The sequence below is a fragment of the Microcebus murinus genome, chromosome 4 (genome assembly GCF_040939455.1).
Source record: "Microcebus murinus isolate Inina chromosome 4, M.murinus_Inina_mat1.0, whole genome shotgun sequence".
In the NCBI taxonomy this organism is placed as follows: domain Eukaryota; kingdom Metazoa; phylum Chordata; class Mammalia; order Primates; family Cheirogaleidae; genus Microcebus; species Microcebus murinus.
The window spans coordinates 52,131,925-52,149,012 of NC_134107.1; the positions used below are offsets into that span (position 1 = coordinate 52,131,925).

The following is a 17,088-nucleotide window of genomic DNA, read 5'->3' on the forward strand; positions in this document are numbered from 1 at the left end:
CTCACAAATTCACCAATTGTTAACATTTTGCCATATTTTGCTCTATCACTCTGTGTTTCCATATATGTGTGAACATAACTGAACCATTTAGAGTTAGAGTTATTACAGACACTATGTGCCTTGACTCCTAAATGCTCAAGCTTTTATTTCCTAAGAATAGGGCCATTTTCTTATATAACTATAGTATGACTATAAAATTTAGGAAATCTAACATACTATATTCAAGTTTCACTATTATCCAATAATGTCTGTTAGGATAATTTTTTAAAGTTCCTTATTCAGGAGCTAGTTCAATATTGTGTTGTGCATTGCTTTTCATTTTCAGTTTCTCAGCCTTTATTGTCTTTCATGATATAGACATTTTTGAAAAGTACAGACAAATTATTTTATAGAATGTCCCTCAATTTGGGTTTGTCTGTTTTTTCCTCATTAGATTCAAATTATAAAATTTTGTCTGGACTATTACAAAAGCAACATGCTTCTCTCCATGCATTATATCAGGAGGCACATACTGTTGATTTTTACTATTACAGGAGAAACATTATGTCAGTCTGTCCCATTTTTGGTGATATTAATTTGATCACTTGATTCAGATGGTGTCTTTGGGTTTCTTAACTGCAAAGTTATCAGTTTTCCCTTTGTAATTAATAAGAATTTGTGGGGAGAGACTTTGAAATTCTGTGGGAAGAGACTTTGAAATTCTGTAACTATACCGTTCTTTAAATTTTTGCGTAATAGTTTTAACATCTATTGATGATTTTAGTCTGAATCAGTTATTTCAATGATGGTTATAAAACAGTAATTTTCTAACTCCATCTATATTTATTAATTGTCATAATTAATAATGTTAATTATCATGGTAATATTCCTACCATAAGGAAAAACATTATCCCTTGTTAGTTTATTATTGTATAGATTCATAGATTTTTATTTAACTCAGGTTATAATTCATTACTATAATTATTTATTTTGATGCTCAAATTTCCCAGATTTGGTCCATGGGCAAAGGAGTGACATTTAACCTCCACAATGGCAGGCCTTTTGCCTTTTGTTCACTGATGTATTCCAAGCACTACAACAATGGCTGGAATATAAGGATGCTTAATAAATGTTATTAAGTGAATCAATAACTTATGCTTTTATTAAGATCACTCTAGCCACTGTATTATGAGTATATCCCTGAAGTAGGAATGGAGGAAAGCAAAGAGTCCAGTTAGGAAGCCATTGTAATAATCCAGGTGAGAGATGATGTCAGCTAGGACTAAGGAGGTAACACTGAAATGATATGAAATGGTTGGGTTCTGGGTATAGTTTGAAAGTGAAATAATGGAGACTTGTGTTAAATTGAAGAGTACATAACCCCATTTAAAGTGGACAGCCACTAATTAGCTCCAGTTAATTTCTTGTGGATATTTTGGCTTGATGTTACTAAATCTTCCAGTTTTTCCTGAGGACCCAGGTATTTTACATGAAAGCTCTGATTTTTAAATATTAGCAACAGATGTTCTTGTTAAACATTACTGCCAAACAAAAAGTATCTGTTGGCTAAATGTAGTTCCTGAGGCTTCACTTTGCAACTTCTGGCTTTAAAATATGGAGTTGCAGACTCCAGTCTCTGGGTGAAGTATATGCTTAGACAGATCGTGTTACTTTCCTAGCTACTGTTTCTTGGCCAGAGCTTCATAAAAATACTTTGAAATAATGACTTAGTTGAATAGGAAGACTTGTCTTATTGAGAACAGAACAGAAAGGAGGAAACAAACTAGATAGTTAGGGTGTTAGAAGATACAGTAGGCGTTTAGGTCCCTGTAATGCAATGGGAATGTTTAGAGGCAAGGAAGGGAGGATTAAAACAAGAAATATGAATATGATGAACAAATAACATTCTTCCATCTGATCTCCTTCTGTATTTCCCAGAATATATAATAAGAATTTTAAGAGGTTTGAATTCAGTTGAGGAGGTTTGTGTGTAGAATCAAATTGAACTTGTGACCTAAAGACATGCTTAACATGGACAAGAAAAAGCTTTTTTCAGAAGCTCTTCCAGGACATTGCTGAGCATGACTGAAGCAAAAATTGAGAGGATTGCCTTTTATTGAATGTAGGGTTATGCCTTTGTTGTTAGTAGAGTGTTTTAAACAATTGAGATTGGTTTTCTTGAAGTAGTTTTTATTTATGATTCATAGGCACCATCATATGTGGATGAAAATTGCTCTGGACAAAAATATGCCATCAGCACTGCACTTGGTGTGCCTGCTGCATGTCCTGCCATCTGAATAGAAAAGAGATGTTACTTAGGGAAAAGAAATGAAGGCTAAATTGTAAGATCCTTTGGATGACTGAACTGGCAGTTTTAAGTAGTGTTTCTTTGTTTGTGTAGGTCATTTTATTTACTTCTGGATAATATTTGTTCTGTGCTTCATGTAGAAATAGTTTTTTTTTTTTTGGAAAAGCATAATTTTTTAGTAGTTGCTTTAAAATTATATATAAGAGCAGAAGCTCCTTATTTGATGTGGCCTAGTAGGGTAGTTGATCGGATAATTGAAAAAGTTAAGTCTGGGAATCCTAAAAATGATATAAACATTCATTAAACATTTTGTTTTAAATTAAGACATATAGCTCTATAAGTCACCAATCTTTTGATGAGGGGTCCAGGCATTTCCCTTGATCATGGGTCCACAAATCAGATGTCTGCATTGTTTTTTTTTTTGCATAATGCATTGATTAGATTTTCTAGTCACTTTTCTTTAAGTGGAGCAAGAACTTAAAAAACTTTGCATTCATCTGTCTTGATAACCCCTTAATAAAAAAAGAAAGAAAGAAAGAAAACTTTGCAGAAGAACCTGAGTGGAAATGTAACAGAGGGAATGGCCTGGGAGTGAGAGGGAATAGCAAAATATATTTTCTGTCTCTTTAAAACTTCCCCCACTCTTTTTAGGAACTGAGGTATGCATCCCTGCCATAGCCAGATGATCAGTAGGGGCAGGGGAATGTCTTTTGTTCTTTTTCCTGCTGGAGATAGCTCAGCTGAACTGTAGGCTTCATCCCAGGCCTGGCCAGCTGAGGTCTGGGTGGGCCTCCCAGGTGGGTGGAGGTCACAGCTTTGTCTTCAACGGAGATGGGACAATTAAAATCATAAACTGTAGTTAAATGACAATAGCCTAGAATTGAGGGCCCTCCCTTTAATGCTCTGTATTTCTGCTTCTATAGAGGAATTTGGATTTTGAGATGTTAGTCTGCCTTTTTCCTCCTTTGCTGGCAAAGTAATAAACTTCTCAAACCACACGTTCTTGTTCTTCTGATGAGGCCTCGAGGACAAGCACAGAGCTTGCAGTAACAGAAACTACCTCTAGATTATTTCAGGTTTACTTTTTTTTTTGTGCTTAATTGTCAAGTCAGTTACAGTATTTTTTAGTGACTTTTCATTACTGAGTCTTCTTAAAGCATTTAATTTTGTTTTCAGAGAAACAACCATTCTTTTTTTTTTTTTTTGCCCTTATATTTTACCATTTATTTACATAATATTTGGTTAAGTTATATAATCCAGTAGTAAATTCAACTAGCACAAGGTTTGGAAACAAATGTCACAGACTCTTGCTAAGCATACAGTTCAATGAGTGAGAGTAATGTATGCATTACTGCAAGTGGGGAAAATCAGTTAATATAATCAGTTGGTTAAGTGGAGGTTGGTAAGAGAATTCCTATTTTAATATCTAAACTAGTTTTTTATTGCAAAAGTAACAAATGCTCAAGGCATATAATAAAGGGAATTCCAAAGGGAATAAAATGAAGTCTTTCCCCTGTCTCCCACATGTGGCAGCCAGAGATCAACTTTATCATGTATCCCTAAGGAAAATAATAGTTTTTTAAAACAAATAAATATGTGGACAAATAGTGTAGAGAAAGTTGAAAGTTGCCCTTTTTCTTTGACCTAGAATCCTGCCCCTGAGGAGTAATCTCTTAATTTAAAAAAATTCCCTCCTTACCAATATTTTTAAACAGTGCACTACTTTTTATGTTAGGTGTTGAATACACATGTATGAATCCTAATATTCTTTTATGTATATATTATGATATAATGCATGATGTATTAAAACATGAAAAACATTTCAGTCATATGGTAGAAATTTACCACATTACAAAGGGGTGTAAAGTGAAGTGTAAGACTTCTACCTCTGGTCCCTGGTTCTCCTCCAAGGAGGTTATTTCTGTTTCCTGTTTCCTTCCAGACATAGTCATGTGTCAACCCAAGTAAGTGACTGAGGCAAAATCTTAATCAGTGGAGGTTTATTAAGCCAAAGTTGAGGACGTGCCTGGGAAAAACATGAACCACAGACAGACCTGTGGTTATTTTTCTGAAGGGGAGTTTGGAAGCTTCAGCATTTAAAGACATGCAAAGGCCAGGAGTGGTGGCTCATGCCTGTTATCCTAGCTTTCTGGGAGGCTGAGGTGGGAGGATAGCTGCAGCTTAGGAGTTCAACACCAGCCTGAGTATAATGAGACCCTGTCTCTAGAGACAAGAAACAAACAAACAAAAAATAAAGGCATACATAGAGAAGGAAAAAAGCAGAGTGTCCAGTAGGAGGCAAAATGATTGCATTCTTGTGAGGCTCTGGAAATCTATGTTTTGCTTAAGGCAAGGCAAATGTTAGAATAGAAAAAGGGAGCGAAGGATGAATCAATTATGTAGATGTCCCTGTAGGTGAAAGAATGTCTGATTTTGTCTTGTCCCCTATTCTGCATCTGTAAAGTTAAACTTGTAATTCATTATTAGGGCAGATTGTGCAGACTTTAGTTTTAGGAGCCAAACATAGCTTGCAGACCCAAAGGTACAATTTGCATGTCCTTGCTTATGGAGGTTGGCAAGGAATTTCCTTAATGAATGATCTGTGGGGCCAGTTCTTCACAGGTGTCCTGAGGCCTTTACCTTACCTTTTGCATAAGGAGTTGGGGGAGTGGCCCTGAGATTTTCTTTTCTTTTCACACATGTATATACAACATACTTACTTTAAAGAAACAACACAAATGGGAGCATGCTAATCAATGTTTTGCATCTTGCTTCTTTCATTTAATAATATATCTTGGAGGTACCAGGTTGTACAGATTAGGTTGTTTCCTAAGAACAAAGAGTATTATGAGAAATATCCTGTTCACACAATTTTTGCGGAAGTGTGAGTGTGCCTGGACAATAATTGTTTCTAATGTGCAGGAGCTGCCCTGTGGTTTGTTTAGGAGTGGGCTTATCTGTAGAATTATCCTAAGTCTAATGTCTTTATCTGCACACAGACAAGTCAAAGTCATAAAACTGTGCTGATTTCTTCCTCTTTACCACTCAGAGTGGTGGTCTGTGCTTTATATTATCTCCTTTTGTTAAAAGTAATTGCTCATTACAATGTTATGGGAGCTGTGAGAGAACCTAAACAGTTGTCCAGAGCCGAGTGTCTAAGTTGATTTTGATTGGCTAAAACTCTTTGGACACAGCTGACCTTTATCTGCTTCCTATTTGTTGGTTTCACCTTCTTGGAATGATGAACACAGAGACCAGCAATGGTAAACGAGGTACTAATTTTATCATTTTGTACTGGTGTGTAGAAATGGATTTGTGCTTTTGTTTACAGCTCTTGCTGGTCACCATTCTAGTGTGAGTACCATAGATTGCTGGATCCCTGAGGCATTATTTCTTAGGCTGATCTTCAAGGTGGGATGCGCTTTTTTTCTTCTTTTTCTTTTTTTCATCTACTAACTCATCATACAAGCTTTTTTTTTTTTTTAAATCTAAGAATGTAGAGGAAGAAAATCCATAAGTCAGACTAGAAAGGCATAAAACTCCAAATTTCCAATATCTGTTAAACCAAACCACATAAATGGGAAGAGTTTAGCCTTGAAAAAGGGGATTATCTCTCACCTTCAAGAGTTTTGTTTCTAAGAATGCCACAATATCAAGTGCATCACAAGAAATTTTTCAGATATTTCAATCTGAGGCAAATAAAGTTATCCACCCTAACAGAAGCAAGTGTTCTGAGTTTCAGATACTAGGTTAGATTCATCCTGAAGAGTAGGGGAGAAACTAGAACTAGAATTCTTTGCTGTTAAAAAACCTGCTTTTTGGCCGGGCGCGGTGGCTCACGCCTGTAATCCTAGCACTCTGGGAGGCCAAGGCGGGCGGATTGCTCGAGGTCAGGAGTTCGAAACCAGCCTGAGCAACAGCAAGACCCCGTCTCTACTATAAAATAGAAAGAAATTAATTGGCCAAATAATATATATAGAAAAAATTAGCCGGGCATGTTGGCACATGCCTGTAGTCCCAGCTACTTGGGAGGCTGAGGCTGAAGGATCGCTTGAGCCCAGGAGTTTGAGGTTGCTGTGAGCTAGGCTGACGCCATGGCACTCACTCTAGCCTGGGAAACAAAGTGAGACTCTGTCTCAAAAAAAAAACAACAACAAAAAAAACCCTGCTTTTATGGAGCATAGACAGCCCCTTTCTTCAGACTGTACCATGCCCTGTTTTATATTATGTTAATAGTTATAGAGTGACTATATAGAGAGTAATAGTTATAGAGTAGATGTTCCTTGACACTGCAACTATGTACTGTACAGTTTTCCAGTGCTCAGAAAGCCTCATGATAATGGCATTTCAGGGGCTGCTTTATTTGGTGTAGCTGTTAGCCCACTATGAGATGTTTTTGTTCCTGAGCAGTTATGTCGGGAACACAAGCCACGTAAAACATGTAATGCACCTGCATTATTGACTTTGGGTAACAGAAGGAGGAAACTTTTTGGTTTTTTTGTGATTAAAAAGGCTTCTGGCACTTCCTGCCTTTTAAAAAAAAATCTAAATATTGGGGGGGCATATACACTGAAAAAGGGAGAATTATTCTGTGTTATATTTATTTAAAATATGTGTTTAAGAGAGTGTTTGGGTGCAGTAAGCCCAGACCTTTAGCTTTAAATACTACTTGAAAATTTTCCCCTGTGCTTTTACATTTTTTTGATTCATTTTAATTTTGAATTTTAAAGTAAATTCTTATGATGTCTGAGATTCTTAAGATTATTGCTTTTGAGTCGATTATTTATAGATATTCATATCCTGAGAAAAAGCTGAAAAATATAAGAGGGGAGGTCTCATCTAGAGAATTATTAGAATTCTTCTTAGTGATAGTTGTTAGAGTAATAATAGTAGAGCAGGAGGATTTCAGCAGAAAGCAGGTAAACAAACAAAGGTGTCCAGATGCCCCCATGGAATTGAGGCATCACAGATGAGATTACGGTAGAATTTGCAGTGATTTAAATTTTATTACTTAATTTGATCCTTGAATGAGTGTTTTTTTAAAATGATCTAGGATTTTCTTTTCTTCCTTCAATAGGGGGTGGTCCTCCCTAAATAGTTTTAAATGTGGGAATGATGATGCTTTGTGTGGGCACAGTGCAAAATGAAATAGTCTCTCCTTATCAGAGTCTGCTACAGATCTTTAGTGAATATGAAAAGCTCATGGTCCTTTTTCCTTCTGCCAAGCCAGTTATATTATTATTTTTTTATTTCAGTATCTCTGAATTTAGTTGTACTCACTGATTGGTCACATCATGGATTTGTCAAATGCATTAGTTTCCCTGAAGAAGCATACAGGCATTTTCCTGTAGTGTACTCAAAATGTTTTAAATGATGAATTTTAAGTTATTAATTTTTATTTGAATTACTAGTTATGGTATGTTTTTATTTTTATTTATTTATTTTTGAGACAGAAGTCTCACTCTGTTGCCTGAGCTAGAGTGCTGTGGTGTCAGCCTAGCTCATGGTAACTTCAAACTCCTGGAGCTCAAGTGATCCTTCTGCCTCAGCCTCCCAGGGAGCTGGGACTACAAGCATGTGCCACCATGCCTGGCTAATTTTTTTTTTCTATATTTAGTTGCCCAATTAATTTCTTTCTGTTTTTAGTAGAGATGAGGTCTTACTCTTGCTCAGGCTGGTCTTGCACTCCTGAGCTCAAGCAATCCTCCCGCCTCAGCCTCCTAGAGTGCTAGAATTACAGGAGTGAGCCACCGTGCCTGGCCTGGTGTGTTTTTATAACACTTCTGACACCAAATGTATGGGTTTTTCCTTTACACCAGCCAGTTCTCCAACTCTCTGGACACCAATTGGGTCGTCTACAATTCAATTCAATTCCTTTTTGTTTGATTCAATTCAATTCAATTCAATTCTGACATAAACTATACAGTCTTGCCCACAGATTAAGAGCTTAGTCCCACAAGACTACCCCCACTTCAGGTGGCAATTGAAAGCCCCAGTTTGTCACCAGTACTTCTGACCAACACACTGTAAGTCAGATGTTCCCACAACTCTTCCTCAGGTTGGATAATTTGCCAGAATGGCTCATAGAACTCAGGAAAGTGCTTTGCTTACCATTACTACCCATATATTAGAAAGGATACAACTCAGGAACAGCCTGCATAGGGCAAGCTTTAGGGGGGAGGGGAGGAGGGGAACAGAGCCTCCAGGCCCTCTCTGGGCACCATCCTCCAGCACCTTAAGGTATTCATCAACTCAGACCTTTGAACCATGTTGTTAGGGGGTTTCAGTGGAGTTTTGATTTCTACATAGGCATGATTGATGAAATGATTGCTCATTGATGACTAATTCAACACACAGGTCCTCTTCCCTCCCCAGAAGTCTGGGTTGGGGCTGAAAGTTCCAATTCTCTAACCATGCTTTGGCCTCTCTGGTGACCAGCACCCATATGAAGCTGTCCAGGGGCCCTCAGCCACCAGTGATTCATTAGCTTACAAAAGACACTCTTAATACCCAGGAGATTCTAAGGGTTTTAGGAGCTGTGTGTTTCAGGAATGGGGACAAAGACCAAATATATGTTTATCATACTAGTGAAGTTATTTGCAGGTCCTGGTCTTCTTTGATTAGCCAGGAGCAAGGTGATGGGCAACTTTCAAAGCCTTACTAGTGAGCAAATACACGATGCTTTGCTTAACTTCTACATATCAGCTTCTGTTCCCTTTCTACTCAAACTTCCTCATTTTCTAGAAATTTTGTTACATATAAGTACTTTATGAACCAGTCTGTGATTTATATGGTGGGGTGGGTTTTTAGTGTATAGAACCATTTTAATTCCTTTGACTGCTCATTTGAAATTAGCCATTCCCTAAGGATATCATTCATATGGTTTTAAAATCTGTGTTCCTGCTTTGTCCTTAAATTCTTGAAACCATCATACCATATGTGAGTAGTAGTATAATTTGTTAAATTTCCATTTTAACCAGTCTATTTTGTTGGCTTCACCAACATATTTATTACTCATTAAAAAAAAATGTAGGTCTAGAAATTACATTCTGAAAAAAAGCCAAACATTGAGCACAAGCCTTTCTTTCCAGGCTATCATCTTAAGTCACTAAAGTCAGTCCTCTGGTCAATCCTCTGGGTCAATCCTCAGGGTCTTGCAAGTTCTAGGGGAAGCTTTTATTGAAAATTTAAAATAACACTTTTGTGCTGTTCTCTTTCAGGAAAGGTTGCCAGGTGTAGGGCAGACTTGGCTAATGTGGAAGACCAGCTTCTACATGCTTGGTAGTTGTTTGTGCTGGATCTTGAAAGCAAAGCTCACATAAGCTCCTTATAGGATGCTCTGGAGGAGTGTCTGGGTGGTAAATGAGTTTGTTTTGGCTTCCATGCAGAAGGGAGACCCAGACCACACTGTTCCTTTTCTTTTAGTTCTATTATAGTTCCCCCACCCTCTTTCTACTTAAGAGAATCTACTTAACATTCTGGGGTAGTATTTAGAGAGCAAGGTACTATTTATTATTCTGTTGTATTTATCTGTTAGATTTTATTACAAGCAGGGATCTATGTGTATATGTATATGTGGGTATATTTCAACATCTGATCTTCATGGGTCTCTGGGTTTTCTCTTTGACATCCACAAGGGAATCATACTGAGCATGGGCTTGCTGAAGTTTATCTTGATCTTTTCTAAATGTGAAATTGTATTGAAGATTTAAACTTATTGTTTGGGAAGCAAGTGCCTAATTTTTGACTGTTTGGTTTATGTGTCTGCTTTTTCTTTCTTTTTTTTTTTTTTTTTACCTAGATTACCAGAGACTGATGACTGTGGCAGAGACGATTACAGCTCTCATGTTTCCTTTCCAGTGGCAGCATGTCTATGTCCCTATTCTCCCGGCTTCTCTCCTGCATTTCTTAGATGCTCCTGTTCCATACCTGATGGGCTTGCATTCCAATGGCTTGGATGACCGGTCAAAGCTGGAGCTGCCTCAAGAGGTAAGAGTTTTTGAGTGTTGGGGCCTCTGGACTGGGTAGAGAAAGGCTTTGGGGTGAACCCAGCATGATGTCACCAAGTTTATATGCTTTTATATTGGGGAATATGAATAGCTTTTCAGGAAAAAAGTAATAACAATGAATATTTAGCTCAATTTATATCATCCCAGAGACAGTTGTCATCTTCATCACCTGACATACATACATTGTAATCTCTGTGTTTATGTTATCGTTAATTGCCTTGTTCATATACATTTCTTCAAACACAATATTTTACATACTTTTAAAGACATTTATTAGAAAATTTTTTATTATGTAAAACTTTAAATAAAATACCCATAAGAGTAGCATAATGAATTCCTGTATTCTCATCAGCCAGCTTTAATAGTTATCATGTTAAAATGGTATTAAACTTCTGTACCTTCCACCCCCTATTATTTTAAGCAAATCTCATAATATAGGGTGTCCCAAAAGTCACCATACATAGGGAAGCTGGGAAATTTTAGCTAAATGTACCTTTATTTACAAAATATTCTTTACAAAGTTTTATAGAATTTTTCCTTTGTGTTGAGACTACCTTTTTATGTCATTTTGTGGCTGATATGAAACTGGGGTGGGGGGGAGGAGGGAAGAGCTTTCTTACTCTGAGTTTCTTAGTCATTAAAAAGTCCTGGGAAAAAGACATACATTGGTGTCAACGTGACTGTTTCCTCCCTCTGCCAGAATTTTTGTTTTGGGAGGAAATTTTTCCATATAACTGAGGAATATGAGTAAGGTAACCTCCAAAGAAGAGAGCATTCTCATGGACTTGGATCTGGGTAGCATGTTTGATGAACATCCCTGGTAATTAGACCACACCCGTGGTATTTAAATATAGTCAGATGCATCTCTTTGTTCTTTTTCTCTCTCCTTTGGTTTTAGAATCAAAATGTCTTCTTTGTAGCTTCTTCCATTTCCCTCTGCTTTTTTCCTTTGACTCTAGAGCTTTGTTTTCTTTGGGGTGAGACAAAATTAATTAAAAAAGAAAAAGCTCTAAATGATGGAGAAAACCACTGAATTGGGATATTGAGTTTTTTGTGTATTCATCTACTATCCATATATGTACATTAAGAGTAGATATCAAAGACTGGAGAAAGGAGCTTTTTTGTTTTTGGCTTTAAACAAATGTGTATTTAATATTGATACTTCTTAGTCAATCTAATTATAATTTTATGAAATCAAAATAAGAACAATAACAAAAAATGGTTGAAGATGGAAAGCCAAAGAGGCATGCTGTGTGCACCATCAATAAATAGGCCACTAAGCGAGAAAGCCAATTTTCTCAGTTTTATTTTCCTTTTTGCCATCAGCTCACTATATACTTGGGGCAAGTTCTGTTCCTTCTAGGATCTTTCAGCATCATTCTCTGTGTGCTTCATGTGTATGGGTGTACAAAGGGGCTGCTGGGAGGCTATCAGTTTTCTTTTCTTTTTTTTTTTTTTTTTTGAGGCAGGGTCTCACTCTGTTGCCCAGGGTACAGTGCCGTGGCGTCAGCCTAGCTCACAGCAACCTCAAACTCCTGGGCTCAAGCGATCCTCCTGCCTCAGCCTCCCGAGTAGCTGGGACTACAGGCATGTGCCACCACGCCCAGCTAATTTTTTCCATGTATTTTTAGTTGGCCAATTAATTTCTTTCTGTTTTTAGTAGAGACGGGGTCTCACTCTTGCTCAGGCTGGTTTTGAACTCCTGGCCTTGAGTGATCCACCCACCTCCGTCTCCCAGAGTGCTAGGATTACAGGCATGAGCCACTGCGCCTGGCCGCTAGCAGTTTTCTTAATGGGTCTCTTTGAGAAACCTGGGTTGTTCAAGAAACCCCATATTTCTCTCTGTTCTGGGGCATTGCATATCCACTTTTTGTAGTATTCCCCATCATTGCTGCAATTTTTACAGCTGAGCTTCTGGCCTCTCCTTGTGGTCTGCTTGGGAAGAAGCTGTGACCTTGGGACTGTAGAATACCAGTGTGTGCTTCATAAGCAGTTTTCAGGCTTCAGGATCCCACTTCATCCAGACTTTCCCTCTGAAGGTCACACATTTGTGGGGGCAGTTACATAGCTGGATATTTTCTACCTTGATTTTTAGCAGATAACCTCTGAATTATCTGCTGTCTGAGCCTGTGTGGTTCTTGTGGAAAATCTTAGATTAGGGGAAAAAAACTGGCTTTCTAAAGAACTAAAGTACCATGAAGGGGTACACATAATGAATGGAGAGTGATAATATCTTTGAAAGACAACTTTGGGTACATGTAAAAATAGTAAAAAATAATAAATAGTAAAAAAAATTCTAACAATGCACAAAAGAATAAAGAATAAAATAAAAATTACCTCAAATTTTACTACTTAGAGATAATTCTTTTCAGTATTTTCATGGATATCTTTAAACTATGTAGTATCTTTAAACTACACTGTTAGAAGGAAGCTTTGTGGCAGGGCTAGAAAGAGTCACCTGGGTCTGTGAAGGGGCATCATCAGGGTAGTGAGGTGGGGCAAGCTTGGTTATAAAAGGAACTTTGTCTAGAGGGATGGAGAGTGTACATTCCCTAGCCCCGTAAATCAGAATTCATCAATTGGTGCCCATCTTTGGGCATCAGAAGTCTGTAAAAAGCCCTTTGTTCCTTTTTATACCAACACATGAGCTCAGCTGGCCCTGAGCAAGTGAAAGTGCTGAGCTGCCTTTATGAGGCATCCTTTGTCCTGTGCCTCTCTTTGGGCCTTCATTGTCAGAGTCCAGGAAGGAGGCATTTCCTCCATAGCTATGTCAGGGAATTAAGCAGAGGATATTAGAGTGAAGTCCCTTTTATCTTGTTTTGTGTTTGTTTGTTTGTTTGTTTGTTTTAAATCTTGGACCTTTCTTTTCTACCTTTTTTTTTTCCTTTCTCAGGATACTCCTTCAATAACTTTTTCCCAATCATCTGTGTGTTGAGCTCCCCCGTTCAGTGAATAACATAGTTGAGGTGAAATGCTGGCTGTGATTTGGCGTTAGGAACTCAGGGCTGGGAAAGGGTCAGGACGACCTCCTGCAGAAAGAGCTTTGGGAGACTTTTTGGGATTTGGGGATCCATGTGGTCACTACCTCAGAGCAGCTAAGTCTTCCCATAATCCCTCCCAGCCAAGCAGGACATTAACAGAGGAAAACTGATCAGCTGGGGTTCAGTACCTCTTCCAGTCTACATCTCCCCAAAGCTGTTATGCAAGAGTTGGCCTCTTCTCAGCTGAGGAAAGGAGGGTGCATGGGGAGTGTGCATGGGGAGTTTGTAGTAGGTGTTTCTAAGTAGCTTCTGTTTACTAGAGCCCTCTGTATGCTGAGAGGAAACAGCATGAGGCTATTGTATGAGCCTAGTAATTGAATAGCATTTTTCACTTTGCTTGCTTTTTTTTCTTTTTTTTTAAGACAGAGTCTCACTCTGTTACCCAGGCTAGAGTGCCATGGCTTCAGCCTAGCTCACAGCAACCTCAAACTCCTGGGCTTAAGCAATCCTTCTACCTTAGCCTCCCGAGTAGCTGGGACTACAGGCATGTGCCACCATGCCCACTAATTTTTCTATATATTTTTAGTTAGCCAATTAATTTCTTTCTTTTTTTTTTTTTTTTGGTAGAGACAGGGTCTCACTCTTGCTCAGGCTAGTTTCAAACTCCTGACCTTGAGAGATCCACCCGCCTCACCTCGGCCTCCCAGAGTGCTAGGATTACAGGCGTGAGCCACCACGCCCAGGTTCACTTTTCTTTCTTTCCTTCAGCCCATTTTGCAAAGAATGACTAGTGGTGTCTACTCAGAGGCTCCTATCTTACCTTAATCTAGTTCATCTCTGAAATGTGCCTGGGCAGCTGTCTCTTTTCTGGCTACCTCTGACCAAGGGTATCTACAAATGTGGACATAGCCTTTAGAATTTATAAAATTCTTTATAGACAATCTATATTTGGCTCACAGCAGTGGGAAAAAAGCCAACCAGGCATTGTTGAGCGGATGTAGTTATTTTTAGCTACCTCTATGTTTCCTATTGGAGAAACTGCTTTTTTCCTCTAAAGGGAGAACTGTTGTGTGCGTCTAGTCTAGTGGGTCACAGTGCCTTGTTCTGGTAGCTGTATGGATAGGGCTTATGAGGCAGGAGATCTTCTTGACTAGATGATCTAATTCTGTCTTTACTGTCTTCTTAATGGCTTGGCTTAACGGCATTTATAATTTTAAAATCTTAAAGGAATAAGCAAAAAATCGCCTATTTTTAGGTGTTAAACATTTATTGGTCCTTTAACTAGACAGGGCTCAAAGTTGTTATCTAGTGGAGAAAATCTAGAAAGTGAAATTTAAAGTGATTCTTCTAGTCCTTGAATTTTTGAGCTGGGAAAGCTCTTTTTTAGTTATAGACTGGTAGACAGACTAATTTATACACTCAGCAAATGTTTATTGAATGATACATGTATAGACCTGTTAAAAAATGCAGTTTTGATAGAAAAAAATTAGTGGGGCGTGGTGGTGTGCACCTGTAGTCCCAGCTACTAGGGAAGGTGAGACAGGAGGATCACTTGAGTACAGGAGTTTGAGGTGCAGTGAGCTATGATGACACCACTGGACTCTAGCCAGGGTGACACAGTGAGACCCTATCTCAAAAGGAAAAAAATGGCAGTTTTAATAGATTGAGAGTTTATGGAATAGTTATATTAAGCTGAACTTATGCTACCCCCCACCTGTTCTTTTAGATTGCAAGGTTTATTGCCACAGAGTAAAACAGATCAGAGGAACAACATTTTGATATACAATAGAGGTATCATGATAAAGGAAGAATTATTTAATAATGGAGCTGGAAAGATTGCTTATCCATAGGGGAAAAAAGTTAAAAAAGTTTCCGTAATGCATGGCATAGCAAAATCAACTTCAGATGGATTAAGAAGTTAAATGTCAAAAGTGCAAGTTTAAATCTTCTAGAAGAAAATATTAATAACATTCTGACTTCTGGGTAGGTAAATATTTTATAAACAAGATACAGAAAACACTATCCATAAAATAAAAGATTGATAAAGTGGATTATCTAAATTAAGAAAAAGACATCTTAGTGATAAAAACTAGGAGAAGATATGTATAATACAAATAGCCTACAAAGAGGTAGCATCAAGAGAATACAAAGAACCCCTACAAGTCAGTAAGAAGGTGATAAGCAAATTAATAGGAAAATGGCATAAGAATAGTCATTACACAAAAACACATTTCTTAATTTCACTTAATTTCTTAATCAGGGAAGTATAAATCAAATGCACAATACAATACCATTTTATGTCCATTTCATTGGCAAAATTTAAGAAGTGTGATAATATCAAGTTTTGGAAGGGATCTGGATGAGTAGAATCACTTTAGTTTGCCGATGAAAATGTAAATTGTTGCAACGACTTTGGAAGACAGCTAGGCATTATTTTATAAAGTTGAATATTTGCATACCTTAAAACAGAGTGGTTTCACTCCTAAGTTGGACTCAAAAGAAGATCTTGCACATGTGTCCAAAAAAACATGTGTAAATGGATTAGTTACCTGTCTTCCAAAAAAATAATAATAATGTGTAACAGTGTAGATGCAGTGTAGATGCAATAAATAGAAAACAACTCAAATGTACTTTAATAGGAATAGTGATAAATTGTGGTATATTTATATATTCATATAGTGGAATATTATAAAACAGTGAAAATGAATGAAGCATAGCTATACACAACAACATGGCTGAATCTCAACCTAATGTTGATTGAAGAAAGTTATTACCAAAAGACTATTTAAGGAATGAGAATCCTTGGATAAAATTTAAAAGCCTTATATAAAGTATAAAAACTTGCAAAAATTTAAAGGCACACATACATATGTGACAAATTAGAAAACGAAAGCATAATACACATAGAATTCAGAATAGTGATTACCTGGGAACAGGACTGTATAGGTTGGGGATGGGATTGGGAAGAAGGAGGAGTACATAGATAGATAAAAGTACTGGTAATGTTCTAGTTCTTAGGTTGGGTTGCGGGGGGAATGTCTTTAAGATTGTCCCCAGAAAGTTATCAGTTTACATTTTTAATAACTTTAATAATTCTTAATAATATGAAATTTTGTTTCCTATTAACTTTGTCAGTGTTGGACATTATAAATCTATTAAATCTTTGCCAATCTAGTAGGTGAAAAATATTTTGTTTGCATTTCTTGGTTCAATTGAAATTGAATGTTTTTTCGTATATTTAAAGTTAATTAATCTAAAGTTCTTGTGTTTGCCTTTCATATCCCATTTTTAAGTTGGGTGAATTATCTTTGTGTTGATGATTTCTTTTGATATGAAATCTTGCATGTTATGTATAAAAATTATTTCCTGGATTATCTTTTAATTTTTATGGCAGTATTTACCTTTATGGTTCTATCCTTGTTTAAAGTTTAGAAGAGCCCAATTCCACCCTAAGAAAGAATACTAATCTTTTATATTTCCTTTCAATATTTTTGTGAGTTGATTTTATTTTTTTACTCTTCATTATGGAAAATATCAAATACATGTACGAATAAAGAGACTAACATCAGTATGTATCTCTAAAAGATAAAGGTTCTTTCTAAAACATTAAGTGGCTTTTGTTATATTTAAAATTTCAGTTTATCTCAAATTTATTTTTGAGTATAGTATTAACATTTCTAAAGGGATAGTCATTTGTTCCCAAAACATTTATTGAACAGTCTATCTGTGATACATGGTCTATTCAAGACTATTCTTTTTTTTTTTTTTGAGACAGAGTCTCACTTTGTTGCCCAGGCTAGAGTGAGTGCCG

At 37.1% G+C, this 17,088-nt stretch overlaps 1 protein-coding gene across 3 annotated transcripts in view; it reads left to right on the top strand.

The window, feature by feature from the left end:
• The window catches only part of DENND5A (DENN domain containing 5A), a 100,325-nt gene that overhangs the window by 46,025 nt on the left and 37,212 nt on the right, over window positions 1-17,088 (top strand). For all 3 annotated transcript variants that reach the window (XM_012784006.3, XM_012784007.3, XM_076002189.1), the window contains one exon: window positions 10,089-10,276. In XM_012784006.3, coding sequence (XP_012639460.1) covers window positions 10,089-10,276 — 188 coding nt within the window. The remainder of the gene's footprint in view (window positions 1-10,088; window positions 10,277-17,088) is intronic.